The following is a 17,950-nucleotide window of genomic DNA, read 5'->3' on the forward strand; positions in this document are numbered from 1 at the left end:
ATTGGCAGAAACTTCTTCCCGTACGATCCTACCCAAACCCTGCAATCGTCATCTGAGGCCCTTCTTGGTATGCCCCCTACATGGGAGACCTAGAGGGTTGAAACATGAGACCAGACCTTTTTGGTGGTGGCCCCTTGCTTGTGGAATGCTCTCCCCAGGGAGGCTCACCTCTTGCCCTCATTACATAGCTTTCAGCACAGCCACAAATATTTCCTTTTTGCCAGGCCTTTGGCCATTAATTATCTGTGGCCTCTTTGGTATACACTGTTATTGTTGTTGTTAAATAAATCTCCATGCCTATACCATACCTCTACCATGTCACCACCTACTCAACTTTTCTCTCATTTAAAAAGTTTCAAACGCCATGTCTCCTAAGAGGGGAGTTTCTCCATCCCTTTGATCATTTTGGTTGCCTTTTTCTGAACCTCTTCCAACTCTACGATATCCTACAAATACATTCCACAAATATAGGCCATGGAAGTTTTGAAATATAAACTCACTCCCTTAATGCAACAGTTTTTCTCCCTGCCATGTGTGCCCAGCCACACATAAGAGAACCCTGGGCAGAACGGGAGCAGCCAGAACACCACCTAAACCCTGGCAGATTTCCAAATTGTAAAAACGTACTGTTAAGAAGAAAAGCCAAATAGAAGCTCAAAATAAGCTGTTAAAAGCAGGCAGGACCAGCCCTACAGTGGAGGAAAAGCAAAGCTGCAGCCTCAGGAACAAGAGCATAAAAAGAACCACTGGAAATATTTCACAGCAGTTAGAAAATGATACTTCACAACTTTGACATGATGGGAGTTCCAAAGAGAAATGAGAATCATTCTTTATTTCAATTGAAGGGCAAATGGCTTCTGATGGGTCTGAAGTAAATTTCTCGAGCAGAGCTGCAGGAGCAGCAGGTGTGCTGTTTCTTGGTTGCCGCCTTGCCAAACGGGTGATATGGGAGAGGGAGGAGATGGCCTCGTTTCCGTTAACCCCAATGGAAGTTATCAACACCACCCCTCTTAGCCAGAAAATGGGTGGAAATGAACTTCCACGGGGCACTCTGTGAACGTAATGAAGCAATCCACCTGTAAACAAATCCTTGCGTTGCCCGGAATCATTTTTGTCTAAGTGGAAGTGCTGATTTTTGAACAGGGCTGTTTGTTCTGCTCGTGAACCAACACACACAGAAGGAAGGGAGGAAGAAACAAGAGGAGGATGGATGGTTCTTTTCCTGTGTTTTTCAGCTCATGGATCTAAGGCCACTTTTCTGGGCAGCTGTCAAGTCACAACCAAACCCGCTCCGAGCATCTTAAAGGCACCCAAGACCATGCTATTGAAAGGTGCCCCTTAAGCATGTCAGTATGTAAGACAAGAACCTCTCTTCTCCGTTTCCCTAACCTGCAAGAAGTTCCACAGTAGTCTCTTATCCTCCGTGGAAGCTTCATGGAAGCTTATGAGGAGCTGAAGGAAAAACCTCCCATTACAGACAGAGGCTTTTCTTCTTCTTTTTGGCTTTTAGACAGTTTTCTGCCGAGTCGCGTTGAAAATACTGCAGAGCAGAGCAGGGAGAGGGACCAGCGACGAGGATTATTTCTTGACAACCTGGATGACATCTTCATGTTCCATCAAGTGGCTGAGTCCTACTCGTTGGGGGCTGTACTTGGTGCTGGTTCCCTTGAAAGCCAAAAAACAACAGAGTTTCACCAGCCCCGGTTTGGGGGTCTCTCGGGCAAGAAGAGAGGGAGGTGCCCCTACCACTGCCCAATGCCACTTGCCAATGGATTGCCAATGTCTCCAAGAAAGGGGTCCCTTCTGAGCACTCCCGCCCCCTGATGCTGTGGGACTCCAACTCCCATCAGCCCCTGCCAGCATGGCCAAGGGTCAGGGGTGATGGGAGCTTGAGTCCAGCAATAACTGGAGGGCTACGGGTTCTCTATCTGGGGCCTAATGGATTCAACAGGTGCAACAGGGGTGAGCCTTCTTTTCCCTGTTGAGAGGAGAAGGTGGGGAAGACCACCCCTGTTTTCCTTTCGTCTTTCCGCCACCTCTTTTCCATGTTCCCCCACCCCTTGTTGAAATTAGAGCACATGAAATTGAGCAGGGGGTGTGTGCGGGGGTCTGGAGCTGAAGGTTGTCCCCCTGGGAGCTATGGGATGCTGTGATGGACACCTCAGCTTGCCCCTTGAGGCTGCCACCCTATCTTTCCATGCATTCATCCCCACCTCAGTTCTCTACCTGTTGCAAGAAGGTCAGCCCCAATCTGGTTATGCAAGAACACCCCAGCTGGAGGAGACTACAGAGCCAACAAGATGCAGCTACTAGTTTGGGAGCCATCAAGATGCTGCTGGACCACAACTCCCATCATCCCTGGCTATGCTGGCAGGGGCTGATGGGAGTTGAAGTCCAACACCACCTGGAGGGCACTATGACATCTGAAGGAAGCCCTGTATAGGGAAGTTTTTTAATGTTTAATGTTTTATTGCGTTTTCGTATATGCTGGAAGCCACCCAGAGTGGCTGACGCAACCCAGTCAGCTTACGTAAAGGTAAAGGGACCCCTGACCGTTAGGTCCAGTCGCGGACGACTCTGGGCTTGCGGCGCTCATCTCACTTTATTGGCTGAGGGAGCCGGCGTACAGCTTCCGGGTCATGTGGCCAGCATGACTAAGCCGCTTCTGGCGAACCAGAGCAGCACACGGAAATGCCATTTACCTTCCCGCTGGAGCGGTACCTATTTATCTACTTGCACTTTTGTGCTTTCGAACTGCTAGGTAGTTATTAGTGGCGTACAAATAAATTATTATTATTATTATTATTATTTGGCAATACCTGTGGGAATCCCACCAGTGAAGCATAAAAGAAACAGTCCTCACTGGTCGTCAGATATTCTTACTCTGTACACGGAGGTTCTACAGAGCTGCTGTTAATAGCTCACCCATCCCTTTTAGTGCATTTGTCAAACTTCCTTTTAAAAAAGCCACTAAAAGCTTTCCCCATGTTTCCTGCCTATATCACTAATACTTGACGAAGACACCCGAGCCCTCTGCTCCACCCCACTTTCTTGTCATAGCACACTTACCCAAACCAACGCATACTTGAACTGGCTTGCTAACGTCCGGTGAATTCGATGGCACTGAAGGGAGAAAAAGGTTCAGATGTACTAGGTGAGGCCTTGCAATCTCAGCTCCCTAAGTTTTACTTACTGTACTCCTTGCAGATGACACCCCTTATCCCTTTCCAAAGTCGTGTCGCAGAGGTTCTGAAGTGGAGCTGCTCTTAGTAATGAGCCTGGCGTCACATACCCAATTCCTCCTGGCCAAAGTGACAACTTCACGCTCACGGCTGTCTGCAGAACAGCTTCTCCCTTCCCCCCAAAATGGATCTCTTCCCCACAGTCCCCAAACCCGAAGGCACCACCGGACAATGCCTACCCTATTTCCTAGCTCAGGACATTGAAGCAGTTAAGGCAACAACTGCTCCTGAAGCAGAGCTGTAGCCAAAAGGCAGAGGGTAGCTAAGGCAGTGCGATCTTCCTGGACTCCATCTCCCATGAAGCCCCAGGCGGTACAGTCAATGGGCATAGGGCTGATCCAGGGGGCCACAGGTTAGCCACTCCTGCCCTAGTGTGTTTTCAAAGAAGAAGACTGAATCTTTGGCTGGATGGTTTCAGTTTAGGAAGAGCTGGCAGTGAAGAGTATGTGGAGAAAATAGCCAGGGGGGTGGGGGATGCTTCTGCAGCTCAAAAATTCAATGCTTACCACATGCTCCACAGATGCCCCTTTCCGTACGATGATGGCATCTGAAAAGTCTGGTCTCTCTGTCCGGGACCGAGAAGAGAGAGAGAAAATAGCAAGGTCACTAAGGCACGAGAATTTCGGATCCTCCCTCCTCCCCTGAAGCCCGTATTCATTTTCAGATCTAGTTCCATCCAATCCTGCTGGCCTGCTTGTGCTACTCACGGCCTCTTTTCTTGGTGTAGATGCAGGTAAGGGCCAGGTATTCCCACAGCATCTCCAGCAGGTAGTCCAAGTTCAATTTCATGCCGCAGCTAGAGAGAGGCAGACACACACAAAGTGGGTGGCACGGCGATAACGACACAGAAAAGGCTTGGGCAGTGGAATCTCCTCCTCATAGAGGCTCGCCTGGCACCTTAATGTCATTTCGAAACCAGGGAAATACCTTCCTCCTCTCTCCCAGGCCTTTAAAACCTTTTACATCATTTGAAACATCTTTTTTCTATTTTGGTTCCCATTTCTCTGTTAATCAAATGGGGATCATTTTCTTGGAGACCGGGGATGAGGTGGGAGAAGATATTCAGCCTGTTTGGCTTGCCTCAAATAGTTGTCTCGTTCGTGCTGAGATTTTTAAAAAATGTGCACATTGTCTAGAGTGGTGCTACTCAAAGTGGGGGTCAGTGCACTGGTGTCTGTCTGCAAGATGTTGGTGGGATGCTTCAGTAGTGGTTCCTGGCAAGTACAGTAGTGGTTCCTGGCACATTGGGCCAGGTGGGGAGAGGGGGGGTACACACTGCTTCATCCCATCACATAATTTGAGATGCACTTGCCCATAGGCTTCAGCTTCTAGCGAGAATCAATCTAATAAGTATTAATTACAAAAGGTATACAGGGAGAACAGAAGCCAAAGATGACTCTTCTTCCAAAGGGCTCTTCGTACCACATGCTCTGGAGATTAAGCCAACTGCATGCTGGCCACAAGACACAGGGCTGGGGAGGTTCACCTTACCTGATCACAACGCTGTGGGGTTTCCGAGCCAGGCGATCTACCTCCTCCATGGAGATCTGATCGACTTTGTTATAAACCTAATCCAAAAGGTGGTGGTGGGGAAATGAATATTAATGGTGCAAGGAGTCAGTTTCCTTCTTCTCTGTTCAGCTAAATTGAGGGCTGGTGCTAACGGGAGTTGTAGTTCGAAACAGCTGGAGGGCACCAAGTTGAGGAAGCCCCATTTGGAGTCTAAGCCTCTTGGGGCAGGGACATGCCTGATGGTGCTACATTAAAAAGTAACAGGCTTCATAAGAAACTATACGCAGCAGCTATCTTTTGTAGCTTTCTGACGATTTTATTTCCACTGCAAAAGTTTATAACAGTAATAGATCCATCTCCAATCCAGTATCCAAAAAGGCAGGGAAGGCAACTGGTGGTTTGCGTCTTTGTTTTGGAAAACAGGCTGGTTCTTCTAAAGCTTTACAGCCCTTTCCCCCAAGAAGGGTCTTTCTTTTTTTGACCACCCTTTTCAGAGAGATAAGCCTCTGTCCGCACAATGTCTCCACGACCATAGGGGCTATGAACTTCGATTAGTTCAATTTTTGAATGAACTTTATTCTCAGGTTAACTGACAATTGCATGGAACTGCAGATTGCACACGGTACAGACTGCAGGCATATTGTGCTTCCTTCTTCCTCAACTTTCCTATCCCTTTTTTTGCCTTGTGCATCAAGTCTGCTTTGATTGTGGGCTGGAGAGCAGGGATCATCTTAATACTGATCTTTGCGTGACCATCTGAGAGCCTGTCTGGCTAAAGGTGGAGTACAAATACCATAAACAAACAGGCTTAACTACATGAGGAGTGGATGCTTTCTAGATATGGGATTCTGTCTTAGAATGCCAAAGATCTGGATATTAAGCTTATTCAAATCAATGCATAACTCACTCAGAATACCTAGGTGAGAGCTCTTATAAGTAGAAATAAATAATAATAGTAATAGTAATAATAATAATAATAATAATGTGGTATCTCGAAATGCGAATGGGATCCGTTCCAGAGCCCCGTTTGCATCCAAAAGCAAACGTAACTAGCAACGGCATGTCTGTGCACACGCGCGTTGCTTTTTGCAACTTCTGCGCATGACGTCTTTTTGAGCGTCTGCGCATGCGCAAGCGGCGAAACCTGGAAGTAACGTGCTCTGTTACTTCCGGGTTGCCGCAGAGCACAACTCAAACGCGCTCAACATGAAGCATATTAAACCCAAGGTATGACTGTAATAATAATAATAATTTATTATTTATAACCTGCCCCTCTGGCTGGGTTTCCCCAGCCACTCTGGGCGGCTTCAAACAAAAGATTAAAAACACATTAGAATACATTAAAACACCAGTCATTAAAAGCTTCCCTAAACAGGGCTGCCTTCAGATGTCTTCTAAATGTCAGATGGTTGTTTATTGCTTTGACATCTGATGGGAGGGCATTCCACAGGGGTGTTTGAGAACTTAAGAAAAGCCTGGAGAGTCAGACCAAAGGTCTACCTAGTTCAGCATTCTCTCCCCACAGTGGTAAAACAGATGCCCATGGGAAGCTCACAAGCAGGGCAGGAGGGCAATCGCTCTCCCCCACTGCCACTTCTGTTCCTCAGAAACTGGTTCCCTGAAAAGAAACCCTTGCTTATGGTTAAATACACCCCCCCCATCCCATTCTGTTAAAAGTACAAATCTTCTCACAAGGTACTCACATAAAGGCAGGGCATGTAGACCCGGTTGCCAACAATCACATCAATGAACTCGTCAGGTGTGCAGTCTTCCCTGAACAGAACCTCCGCATTAAATATTTCTTAGGTGAGCAGAGTCAAGGTTAAACACTTTTGTGTTTGTTAAGAGAGCCAGTGTGTTGTGCCGTTACGAGCATCCAGCTTGGGCTGGTGAAACTCAAGGACATTAAATCCCCATTCGGCAACAAAGCTGGCCAGGTAATCTTAGGCTAGGCACAATCTTGCAGCCAAACCTACCCCGAAGGGTTGCCGCGAGAAGAAAATATGCCTGATAGAGTCCAGTATTGTCAACGCTGATTGGCAGTGCCTCTCCAGGGTCGTCCTCATTCTCGGTCTGAGCCTACTGCTCCGCTCCTGAGCCCAGCGATATCTCAGGACCAGCACATTATGACGATGATTAAATATATTTCTATCTTGCCTTTCTCCCAAGTTGGGATTCAAGGCGGCTTACAACATTTGCAAAATTATAAAATGCAGAATAATAAAAGCAAACTAATTCAAATACAACAAAACACATTTAGAACCAGCAATTACAGAACAATTTGCTCTGACAGCAGCCTAGATATCAGCATCATCTGCATCTCAGTTTCCAAATGCCTGTCTGGGCAGGAAGGTCTTAGCCTGCCAGCGGAAGGATAACAAGGAAGGAGCCAGGCTAAGCTTTCTTGGGAGGGAATTCTGTAACTTGGGAGCAGCCACAGAAAAGGCTCTGTCTCCTGCGTCACAACCAACAGTTCTTCTGATGTTGATGGGACCAAGAGAAGGTGCTCACCCGAGGATCTCAGGACCCAGGCAGGGAGATAGGATCTTTCAGGTCGCCTGGGTCCAAACCACCCACCCTCAGCTGCTCAGGGCATTACCAACAACACTACAAGGCACTTTTACTGCTGGTGCCCCGAATCGCTTTGCTGAGAAATGTAGCCACCAAGAATCTCCGTGAAAAAGGATACTGTACTCGTGAAGGATGAGCTGCACCAGCTTCTCGGAGCACTGAGTCAGCGTCACCATTGAATTGAAGGAGATGCCCCCTCCCTTTTTGGGCTGGAAGACAGAAAAGAGACTTTGTCAAGACGGCCCTCAACGAGGCTGATTCAGCAAAAGTTAGTATTTTGAGTATACTGGACGCCGCAACGTTTGCATAGGATGGCACTGCCTAATGCAGACAGAGGTGAAAGGTGAACTGCTGAGAATGCCTCTTTGGTATATCCCATAACATATTCATTTTGATCTAAAGTGATCACTCACATCAATTTTGCACGGGCTAAATCCTTTTGACATTTGCAGATGTTCGTGTACTTTAAAACTACATTCCAGGAGTGTTAGTAAGAGTAGTAGTAGGAATAGTAATAGCAGTATTAATAATAATAATAAATAATGATGTGATTAATGGCTGGGCAGCAAAAGTGCAAGCCCTTATGGCGACTTCAACAGTTCCTACAGTTTGCAAATATGCTCATGGGCCCAAAAAGTTTGGTGACCTTTACACTATGTGACCAAATGGGGGCAGATGTGGCAGACTGCTTTAAGACAGCATGTGTGAATCACTAGACTGGAACACGATTGTTCTGGGTTCAAATCCAACTCAGAGCAATGGTCAGAGAGCGGCTTGCAAGAGGCCTGGACTGCTTCAGGATACAGTGGTACCTCGGGTTAAGTACTTAATTCGTTCCGGAGGTCTGCTCTTAACCTGAAACTGTTCTTAACCTGAAGCACCACTTTAGCTAATGGGACCTCCTGCTGCTGCTGCGCCGCCGGAGCCCAATTTCTGTTCTCATCCTGAAGCAAAGTTCTTAACCCGAGGTACTATTTCTGGGTTAGCAGAGTCTGTAACCTGAAGCGTCTGTAACCCGAGGTACCACTGTATTGATTTATTCAATTTCTACCCTGCCCTTCCTCCCGAAGGAGCCTGAGTCCAGCTTTTGTTTTATTTGCTATTAATTTCTAAAAGGGAGGGAGAACCTCTTTTTTTACCTAAGGGCCTTATTCTCTCATACGCAACCTTCCAGGGGCTGCGTGCCAGTGACGGGCAGGACCAGATGTAAAAGCGAGAAGAGCCAAGTGTGAAACTCTTACCTTTGTACAGTATTAGTGTATATTCCAGCCATGCAAGTATGTTAGTGGCTTTTTCTCTCGCACCCCTCTGAGCAAGAAGCATCATCAGAGCTCAAGGACACATCCTAGCCAGGCAAAACCACTCAAGCAGGTGCAGAGCAGGACTGGTGAGGGGCATGGGCTGGGGACAAACCTGAGGGCTACATAAAGAGTCCTGGAAGGCCGCATTTGGCCGCTGGCCCTGAAGTTCCCCGCCAACCCTATTCTAGTCCTTTCTGCTTGCAGAGAAACAATGAAAAGCACATGGGCAGAATTTGACCCAACTGCTCACTTAAGCAGCAATACACTTAAATAAGCCAAAGCACCTTTATTTTAAGCAAGAACCTTTGCGGCTCTCCTGCAAACGGTTTCCCCAGCCCCCTTCACCACCACATATCAAGCGACAGACCCGACCCATTTAAGGAGCCGATTTCGAGAAGCGGGGGGTGATCTCACAAAGCTGGATACTTCCTACACACAGCTGAGGAGCATTTCCGGTGGGGTGGAAGGAAGGTGGAGAAGTGTGGGAGGCTAGCCTTCCCTACCTTCTGTCCTGTCTCCCATGTGTGGGGTTTATTTGTTGAGACACAAATAAGTCAACTCGGTGCCCAAATGTTCTTGGACCACAGCTCCGTCATCTCTGACCACAGGCAACCTGGATGCAGCTGATGGGTTTGGGGACCCCAGCAATACCTGGAGGCCACCAAGCTGGCGATTGCTGTATTTATGTGTTTTGTACAGGAGGAGCTGTCAGCCGTACGATTCGCGCACCTGCGGTGTCTCACCTTGAAGTAGATGTTGGGCTTGACTTTATTCAGCCGGATTCCTACTGATTCCAGTTCCTTTTCTAACAGAGCTCTGCAGGAGGGAGGGAGGATGCGGTCATAAAGAGCCACCAAGCCATTACCCAAATAAACCCAGTAAAATGAGAGCCAAAACCCTCTCTCAGGGTTTCAGGAAGAGATACATACAGCCCTACCCAAAACTGCCAGGAATTGAACCTAGGACAGGGGTCGGCAAGGTTTACCAGCCATGGGCCGGATCACTTCCACGGAGATCGTCGGTGGGCTGGACTGGCGCAGCGTGACGCCGGAAATTGTGTCTGCGCATGTCTGCGGCACCAGAAATTGTTTCTGCGCATGCCCAGATGCTGAAAATTGCGCCTGTGCAGAAGCGATTTTCAGTGTCTGGACATGTGCAGACGTGATTTCCAGTATCTGCGTGTGCGCAGACACAATTTCCGGTGCCGCTTGGCGAGTCCCCGCGCTGCGCTGGTTTAGCGCAGCGTGGGGGGGACTTGCCGAGCGGACGGCTTGGTTCAGGGGCGGCTCGTGGGCCGGTAAAACGGTCTTCGTGGGCCGCACGTAGCCGACCCCTGACCTAGGACCTTCTGCATGAAAAGCAGAGACTCAACCACTGAGCCACAACCCTTTCCCTTCCAGTCTAGGAAAGCGCCAAATCCTCAGGCAGATCTGCACATAATTCAACCCACGAATGAATGCTTTGCCCTCTAGGTGCTAACCTCTGCACTTCCCCCTTTGTAGCGTCCAGCATCATGATAACAACGTCAGAAGTCCGGGCTACGGCAATCACTTGGCGCCCTCGGCCTTTTCCTGCAAAGGAAAGGAGAAAATGGGAGTTACTTGCCATGACAGCAGAAGAGCAAGAAGCTGTGTAGCAGAAGCAATAGCAGAATCTCTGCTTGTTTGCATCATGCCAACAAGGAATTGCTTTCCACCCTGTCTTTTGATGCAGAAGGCTTCCCAAAGAGGCTTATTTTAAAAAATACAGCTCCATTAGTGCTGCTCCCCACTCCTTCAAACGCAGGGCAGTGCTTGGGTAACGTCTTCTCCTCACCTTCCCCAGGCCAGTTCTCATTAGACCACTATCCCCCCCTTTCCCATGCTGAAAATGCCTGCAATTCAGCAGCCCGCTGCTTGGCTGCATCCTTCTCCCAGGAGCATCCCCCAAGGACCACGAGACTTTTCACTGTCCAAGGACAGAGAGGGAGGAGGCAGGCCTAGCTGCACGATTAACCTGACTGGCAATCAAGGTGGGAGGAACACTTCTTAATAGGAAGGGACTATGCAGCACAGAGTCAGGGCCAAAAGCAGGTGGAGCTGGCAGCACTGCAAGATCAAAAAGGGGTTTTAACTCCCGTTCTAGTCCCAACCCACCCATTCTATACGCAAGAGGATGTGATTCACAGGGGGGTGGTATTGTTGTTGTTGTTTGTATTTTTATTGTTGTATTTTTATTGTTGTTTGTATTTTTATTGTGCCATAGCCTCATTATCTGTGTTCAGACTGCTTAATTTTTCTGAAGACTTACTGAGATGCTTCCATTAGCTTAGAGTTCAGGGATATTTATATTCTGTTACAATTTTGTAACTGTCAGAATAAACTATGTACCGTATTTTTCGCTCCATAGGACGCACTTTCCCCCCTCCAAAAATTGAGGGGAAATGTGTGTGCGTCCTATGGAGCGAATGCAGGCTCCTTGGCTTCAGCGATAGCAATGCGAAGCCTCCGAAGCGCAGAGGGAGTGCTCCCTCCGCGCTCTGGAGGCTTCCCGTTGCTTTCACTGAAGCCTGAAGAGCGAGAGGCGTCAGTGCACACCGACCCCTCTCGCTCTCCAGGCATCAGGGATAGCCGCCTGAAGGCCTTCGGAGCGCAGCGCAAGTTCCCGCTGCGTTCAGGAGGTTTCAGGTTCCTTTCGCTGAAGCCAGGAGAGTCTGCGTTCGGAAGGCTTCAGGGATAGCTGCGCGCAGCCCCTCCAGCAGGGAGAGGCTGCACATGGCTATGGCTTCTTTAGCCCCGCGCAGCCTCTCCCGGCTATGTGCCATAGCCACGTGCAACCCCTCCAGCAGGGAGAGGGTGCGCGCAGCCTGTACGCTGCTCTTTGGGGCTGGGGGGGGAAATAAGATTTTTTTCTTGATTTCCCCCTCTAAAAACTAGGGGCGCCCTATGGTCTGGTGCGCCCTATGGAGCAAAAAATACGGTACATATTTTGATGTGGTTAAGCCACCTTGGGCATGGCTTAACTGCAGAAAGATGCCATACAAATAGAACAAGGATGTGTTGCTTTGCTCACTTTTGCCTCTGGTCCCCACACACCACGAGGGAACGGCCTCTGGAAGGCTGCCCGGGAGCAAATGTGCTCCATCAAGCTGAAGAAAAGGGTCCTTGTCACTGTGCAAAAGTGCTACTGCCCTGGGAACGTCAATGCTGCTCTGGGCAGAATGAGACACAGGCGACAATCCCCACCTACCTTGAGCAGCTCCTTCGATGATCCCAGGCAGATCGAGAAGCTGGATGTTGGCTCCTTTGTACTGGCAAAAGGCGAAAGAGAAGACCGTGAAGCGGCACATGGAGGGAGGGGGTGGTTAGAATGATACAGAGCGCCTCCAGCCTCTACCCCCCGCCCCGCCCAGGTTTTGATATCCTAAGCTTACAGGTCACTTCATGCATGTTCAGAGAATGCAGCAGCTAGGCTGGTGACTGGGAGTGGCCGCCGAGACCACATAACACCAGTCCTGAGAGATCTGCATTGGCTCCCAGTACATTTCCGAGCACAATTCAAAGTGTTGGTGCTGACCTTGAAAGCCCTAAACGGCCTCGGTTATGTATACCTGAAGGAGCGTCTCCACCCCCATCATCCAGCCCGGACACTGAGGTCCAGCGCCCAGGGCCTTCTGGCGGTTCCCTCGCTGCAAGAAGCCAGGTTACAGGGAACCAGACAGAGGGCTGTCTTGGTAGTGGCGCCCACCCTGTGGAACGCCCTCCCATCAGATGTCAAGGAAATAAGCAGCTATCTTATTTTTAAAAGACACCTGAATGCAGCCCTGTTTAGGGAAGTTTTTAATATAGAATGCTGTATTGTTTTTAACACTCTATTGAGAGCCGCCCAGAGTGGCTGGGGAAACTCAGCCAGATGGGCAGGGTATAAATTATTATTATACCCAGGGTATATTATTACTATTATTATTATTATTATTATTATTATTATTACAAACACACACACACTTCATCAGGTGATCTACTGGTTTATTTAGAACTGCACAGCCTGCTTTTTTTGCTCAGAGACCACAAGGACAGTTCCTTGGATGAGTGAAAACAATAATCTAAAACTTGTTCATCCCAAAAATGAGGAAGAGAATTGGCAGGTCTAAAAGATTCTGATACCGGAGGCTTTTTTTAAAAAAAATCCAAAGTAGAGAGTGGGACCAGAGGCAAAAACAGACAGAAGAATTAATGTAAATTTTACCTTTCTGCAGCAGACTAGTTTCTACACCCATCCCTCTCCATCCTCTATAAAGAGGAGCAAGAGGCAATGTAAGACTTCAAGGGAACATTGGGGGTATAAAACTGGACCTATGGGGGGACGTCATGAGGAGAGGGGTGTGTGGCTTTAGCCTGAGGTCACCCACCACCCTGAGTAGCTGTAAATTCTGCCCTGCTGTCGGCGTGGCAACCTTCCATTTCCACAGCCCCAAGCAGGTAGCTAAACCAGGGCATTTATCGAGTCCCTGGTGGCTATCAGAACACAGCTGGTGGGCCTCCAATCTGCTCTAGGTGCATTCTTGGAGAGAGGACCCAAACTGGCTTCCTAGTTTTCACATCTGGCAAACCCCAGAAGGCAAACATGGACTGCTTCTGAAATACATGGAGCCTCCCATTCTAAAAGAAACAGAATTCAACAGCCCCCAACCCTTGCATTCACATAAAACCGCAGCGCGGTTTCGTTCCTGCCCCAGCAGATGGCAATCCAATGGAACTGCACTAACCTCTATGACTCCAGGAATACATGTCAATGTGGTGAATTCGTAGGAAGCCGCCTCACTCGCCGTGGAAGTCATCAAACTCAGAAAGGTGGACTGAAAGGGAGGATGAGTGTGTTAGCAGTGGCAGAGAAAAGCCACCCACTTGTGACAAATCAGCAGCGGAGCTGATGTGAACTTTCCATGTAAAAACATATTTTATTTTATTTTATTGCTTGTTTGCTTTTACATCCCAGGTTTTCCTCCAAAGAACTCAAGGCGGTGTACTTGGTTCTCCCATTTAATATCCACCATGACCCTGCAAAGGAGGATAGTCTGAGAGACAGTGACCAGTGTCAAAAATAGCCAGGCGCATTTTGCACCTGGCTTTTGATCATTTGCAATCAAGTGAAGATGCCTGGGTACCAGGATGGTGCCTGACAACTCCACCATCTGGAGGTGCATGCCTGGGGATCATTGGATCTGGACTGTTTTCACACACTAATACCCTATCCTGTAGCCTTCTATTTGTTATATCAGGCATAGGCAAACTCGGGCCCTCCAGATGTTTTAGAAGTACAATCCCCATCATCCCTAGCTAACAGGACCAGCAGTCAGGGATGATGGGAATTGTAGTCTCAAAGCATCTGGAGGGCCCGAGTTTGCCCACGCCTGTGTTATATTTTATTTGCGTAATCAGAATGAATTTCAGAAACCCAAATACTTTCACAGTGCAGCCTGAGCAGGAGTAGTGAACAACATTATAGCTAATTGTTGTTGCTTGTCTTCATTTACCCCACCCCACTGCCCTGCTCACAGTTGTGGACAATATTCTTACGTTATGAATGTCACCATAAAGAAACAGAGGTCAGAATAGGCGTGGACTGACCCTGGATCAAGTGACTTTTCTTCTTTAAGTTCTCAAAGCTCTTAATCCAGTCATATGTTTAACTGAAAAATCAATCACAGTCCATCCATCTACCCTTTAAAAAGTAAGACGTTAGAGCCGTCTTGCCCCAAAATGGCAACTAAACATTCCAATTTGGTGACTATAACCTTGGTTTAAAGAGCCATTTGGTGCCTAGCTTATATATCTGAGTTTCTAACACTGCTGGGGAGAGTACCAAATGCTATACAGAGAGGTCTGCAGGGACAGATTTGGCCGCTGGATAAAGGTTTCTGTGCTAGAGGGGGATTTTCCACTGGTGGCAGATGACAGAGACTGTGACTCCATGAGACAGGTGTAAAACCAAATTAAATAAAGGTTTTATTTCAAAACAACAAACAGCAAAGCTTGTGGGTGTTTTTCCTGCAGGCAAAGTTCAAACTGCAGCTTTTCTCCTTTTGTAGTCATGGCCAGCTGCAACCAATCAGCCCAGAGCTCACAAAAACTGTTCTTAAACGTACAAACATCTTTGCTGTTTCTGTGCGGAATGACTCCCAACATCCCGACCCCTGAATTATAAACTTGAGGGTGAGACTTCATTTAAAGCAAGGGCGGGGAGCCTGTGGCCCTCCAGACTACAAACACCCATCGTTTCTGAATCCTGGCGATGCTAGCTGGGGTTGATGGGATGTGCAGCCCAGCAACATCTTGAGGGCCACAGGTTCCTCACACCTGCTTTAAAAGGAAGCACACCAAGTAACAGACACAGGAATAGGAAATCTCCAAGTGTCACTGACCTTACCCACAGAGGGGAAACCAATCAGCGCCACCCGGGCATCTCCAGATTTCATCACATCGAAGCCTTCGCCTTTGCCCGCCGCCGATTTGGAAGGCTCCAAAAGCTGAGCTCTGTACTTTGCAAGCTTTGCCTTCAGCAAGCCAAGATGGTACTCGGTGGCTAGAGCGGAAATAGAAAAAGTAACACACACATACATGACTAGGAAACAAAATCAGTGACTGATGAGTTAGTGCACCTGTACTCTCCTAATGGCTCCTTCTCTGTTCCTCTTGCCTAGCTCTCCAACCTGGTCAACCCCTTTCTAAAGGGAAAAGCACCTCCGGCTGTATTTCTGTCAATTACTCAGCTGGGCTGGGGAAAGGGATAAAGAGCCAGATTTCACCGCACACTAGGTATGAACTTTAAAAATGAAGAGCTTCAGGCTTTTAACTGTTACTCTCTGATAGTTTCTGGTTTGTTTACTTTTATTATGCATTTTGTGTTCTTATTCTGTGTTTTTATGTTGTGAAGAGACCTGAAATCAGCAACAATAAATTTCAGTGTTATGAATCTCCATGCACCGTCTTATTCCCCCGCTTTTTTAAGTCCCCTAGCTACCTCGCAACCGCACTTGTTTTCCCTCCCCAAATGTATTTATACCAAAGGGGGGGGACACACAGAAAGTGCTTAAGCAAAATAGCGTTAACGAAAAGGCAGTGCGGGGCAAACAAATGCGACACACTTGGTACACAAACTTTGCATGCAGGTGCTGTAAGAGCCCATCTGAAGAGCCGCCCGCCCCCAACCCCGCAGTTCATTCCCTCCCTTAATAAATCTAATAAATCCACACCCTGCCGACCCCGCAAAAACAGCCTCAACCCTCTGCCATTGCCCAGCCCAGGGCCTTAGAGCTCCTATTATTGTTTTTAACCCTCTCGGGGCAAAAACTCAGCAGGCGAAGCTTTTCAACCGAGAAAAGCTGCACCTGCTGAACTTCTGCCTGCGCTTCAAAGGCCCCAGTCAAGGGGCAGCCTCTTCCATTCAGCCGGCGCGTCCTAAGGAGGAGCCAAACCTTTGTTCTTCTGGGTCCGGGCGATCTCCTTCTCGATCTCCGCGATCTTCTCCAGGATCCCCATCGTGGCACTCCGGGACGGGAAGCGCAGCCGGCCTGGGAAAGCAAAGGGGGAGCGTTGACCCGGAAGTGGTTGCAGTCAGCCGCCCCTCCCACAGGAAGTGATCCCGGAGCGGTGCGACGCGCCTTCTTGTCCCCTGCGGCAACCGAAGCCGGCGGCTTTTCCGTTCCGCGCGTCGAAGAGAGAGGGCGATACTTTACACCATAGGTAGGCAAACTAAGGCCTGGGAGCCGGATCCGGCCCGCGGACGGTCCGGGAATCAGCGTGTTTTTACATGAGTAGAATGTGTCCTTTTATTTAAAATGCATCTCTGGGTTATTTGTGGTGCTTGCCTGGTGTTTTTACATGAGTAGAATGTGTGCTTTTATTTAAAATGCATCTCTAGAGGGACCTTAAAGACCAACTAAGTTAGTTCTTGGTATGAGCTTTCGTGTGCATGCACACTTCTGAAGAAGTGTGCATGCACACGAAAGCTCATACCAAGAACTAACTTAGTTGGTCTTTAAGGTGCTACTGGAAAGAAAACAATTTTTTTGTTTTGACTATGGCAGACCAACACGGCTACCTATCTGTAACTGGATCTCTAGAGGGGTTATTTGTGGGGCATAGGAATTCGTTCATTATTATTCGTCCATTCCCCCCCCCTTCAAAATGTAGTCCGGCCCCACACAAGGTCTGAGGGACAGTGGACCGGCCCCCTGCTGAAAAAGTTTGCTGACCCCTCGTTTACAACTGAGAAGGGCGCCGTATCTGCGTGGAAGGAGCTGCGGAGCCCGAGACTGGGCTGTTGTTGGCTGCCTCTCCCTCCCTCAGTTGGTCTTGCTCTGCGTCTCAGGGCTGCTGTTGGCCCTGTCCCTCACCCTGGGCTAGGCGAAAGGGCCGGGTGGGTGAAGGATCCTGTCTCCCCACCCACCACCAAAGAGAGAGAGAGAGAGAGAGAGACTTCGTGGAAAACTTTCCCAAACCTTCGGGAAACAAGTCTTTGTTTACAGGGTGTGTCAAAAACGTATAGTTTTTTTAAAAAGCTGCAGTAGAGGTTCAGATTCTTAATCGCAAGGTCGTGGTTTGGAGGCTAACGCTGGGCAAGAGATTCCTGTATTGCGGCGGGTTGGACTAGATGACCCTCGTGGTGACATCCAACTCTACAATTCTGTGGTACAATTATCAGGTCCCCGACCCACACCCCAGCAAAAAAAGAGAAAACACCGACTGGGGCTGTCATACCATCCAACATTTCTCCAATGAAAATAGGGGCGTCCCATTCCATAATGATAATTTTACTATTTACTACACATCTGTGTTGTCCCAGCCACTCTGGGCGGCTTCCAACATATATAAAATACATCATTAAACATAAAAAACCCCTTCCCTATACAGGATTGCCTTCAGACGGCTTGAGGGTCAGATAACTCCATACCCTCTAACATTATCCAATGAAAATAGGGACATCCTACTGAAAAGTGGGGCATTCCGGGATCAAATAAGAAACCAAAATGGCTTCTCTAAATTACAGACGTCCCGGGAAAATAGGGACACTTGGGAAGGCCTGGGCTGTTGTAAGACAACCACCCCATCCCACCCTCTCGGGCTCACCTCTCTTCACATGCGGCATAGGTAACAGTTATATAGGATTTATTTATCCCTTTCTAACCCAGGAAGCACCTGTAAGACCTTTACGCCCCCACCCCTCCAAAGAAACGCACCACCCCACCCTAGTTTGGCACGTTGGCGATAAACACTGATGGGAGTCCTTATGGGCAGCCAGGAAACTGGTGAGAACGAAGCAGTCACCAAAGGGCTTGTTTGTGGC

At 48.4% G+C, this 17,950-nt stretch overlaps 1 protein-coding gene across 1 annotated transcript; it reads right to left on the reverse strand.

Moving 5' to 3' along the window:
- Window positions 1-800: 800 nt before the first annotated feature.
- On the reverse strand, window positions 801-16,242 carry DRG2 (developmentally regulated GTP binding protein 2). Its single transcript, XM_083584664.1, has 13 exons — window positions 16,080-16,242; window positions 15,027-15,187; window positions 13,371-13,460; window positions 11,855-11,915; window positions 10,107-10,197; window positions 9,370-9,442; window positions 7,444-7,534; window positions 6,458-6,555; window positions 4,734-4,810; window positions 3,950-4,038; window positions 3,749-3,807; window positions 3,070-3,123; window positions 801-1,665 (listed from the first exon to the last, which is right to left on the reverse strand). The coding sequence occupies exons 1-13, from the start codon at window positions 16,141-16,143 to the stop codon at window positions 1,579-1,581; spliced, it is 1,095 nt and encodes a 364-aa protein (XP_083440790.1). The 5' UTR covers window positions 16,144-16,242; the 3' UTR covers window positions 801-1,578.
- Window positions 16,243-17,950: the final 1,708 nt, after the last annotated feature.

This window comes from Podarcis filfolensis (assembly GCF_964270895.1).
Source record: "Podarcis filfolensis genome assembly, chromosome: 14".
Classification (NCBI taxonomy): domain Eukaryota; kingdom Metazoa; phylum Chordata; class Lepidosauria; order Squamata; family Lacertidae; genus Podarcis; species Podarcis filfolensis.

What these genes read in the sequence shown, in the direction of transcription:
- DRG2 (XM_083584664.1), bottom strand. Translation starts at nt 16,143, where the DNA reads ATGGGGATCCTGGAGAAGATCGCGGAGATCGAGAAGGAGATCGCCCGG. An exon ending in CATCGAAGGAGCTGCTCAAG is followed by an intron (nt 10,198 to 11,854) that starts GTAGGTGGGGAT and finishes TTTCCTTTGCAG; the next exon opens with GAAAAGGCCGAGGGCGCCAA. An exon ending in TCAAGTATGCGTTGGTTTGG is followed by an intron (nt 1,666 to 3,069) that starts GTAAGTGTGCTA and finishes TTGGCTTTCAAG; the next exon opens with GGAACCAGCACCAAGTACAG.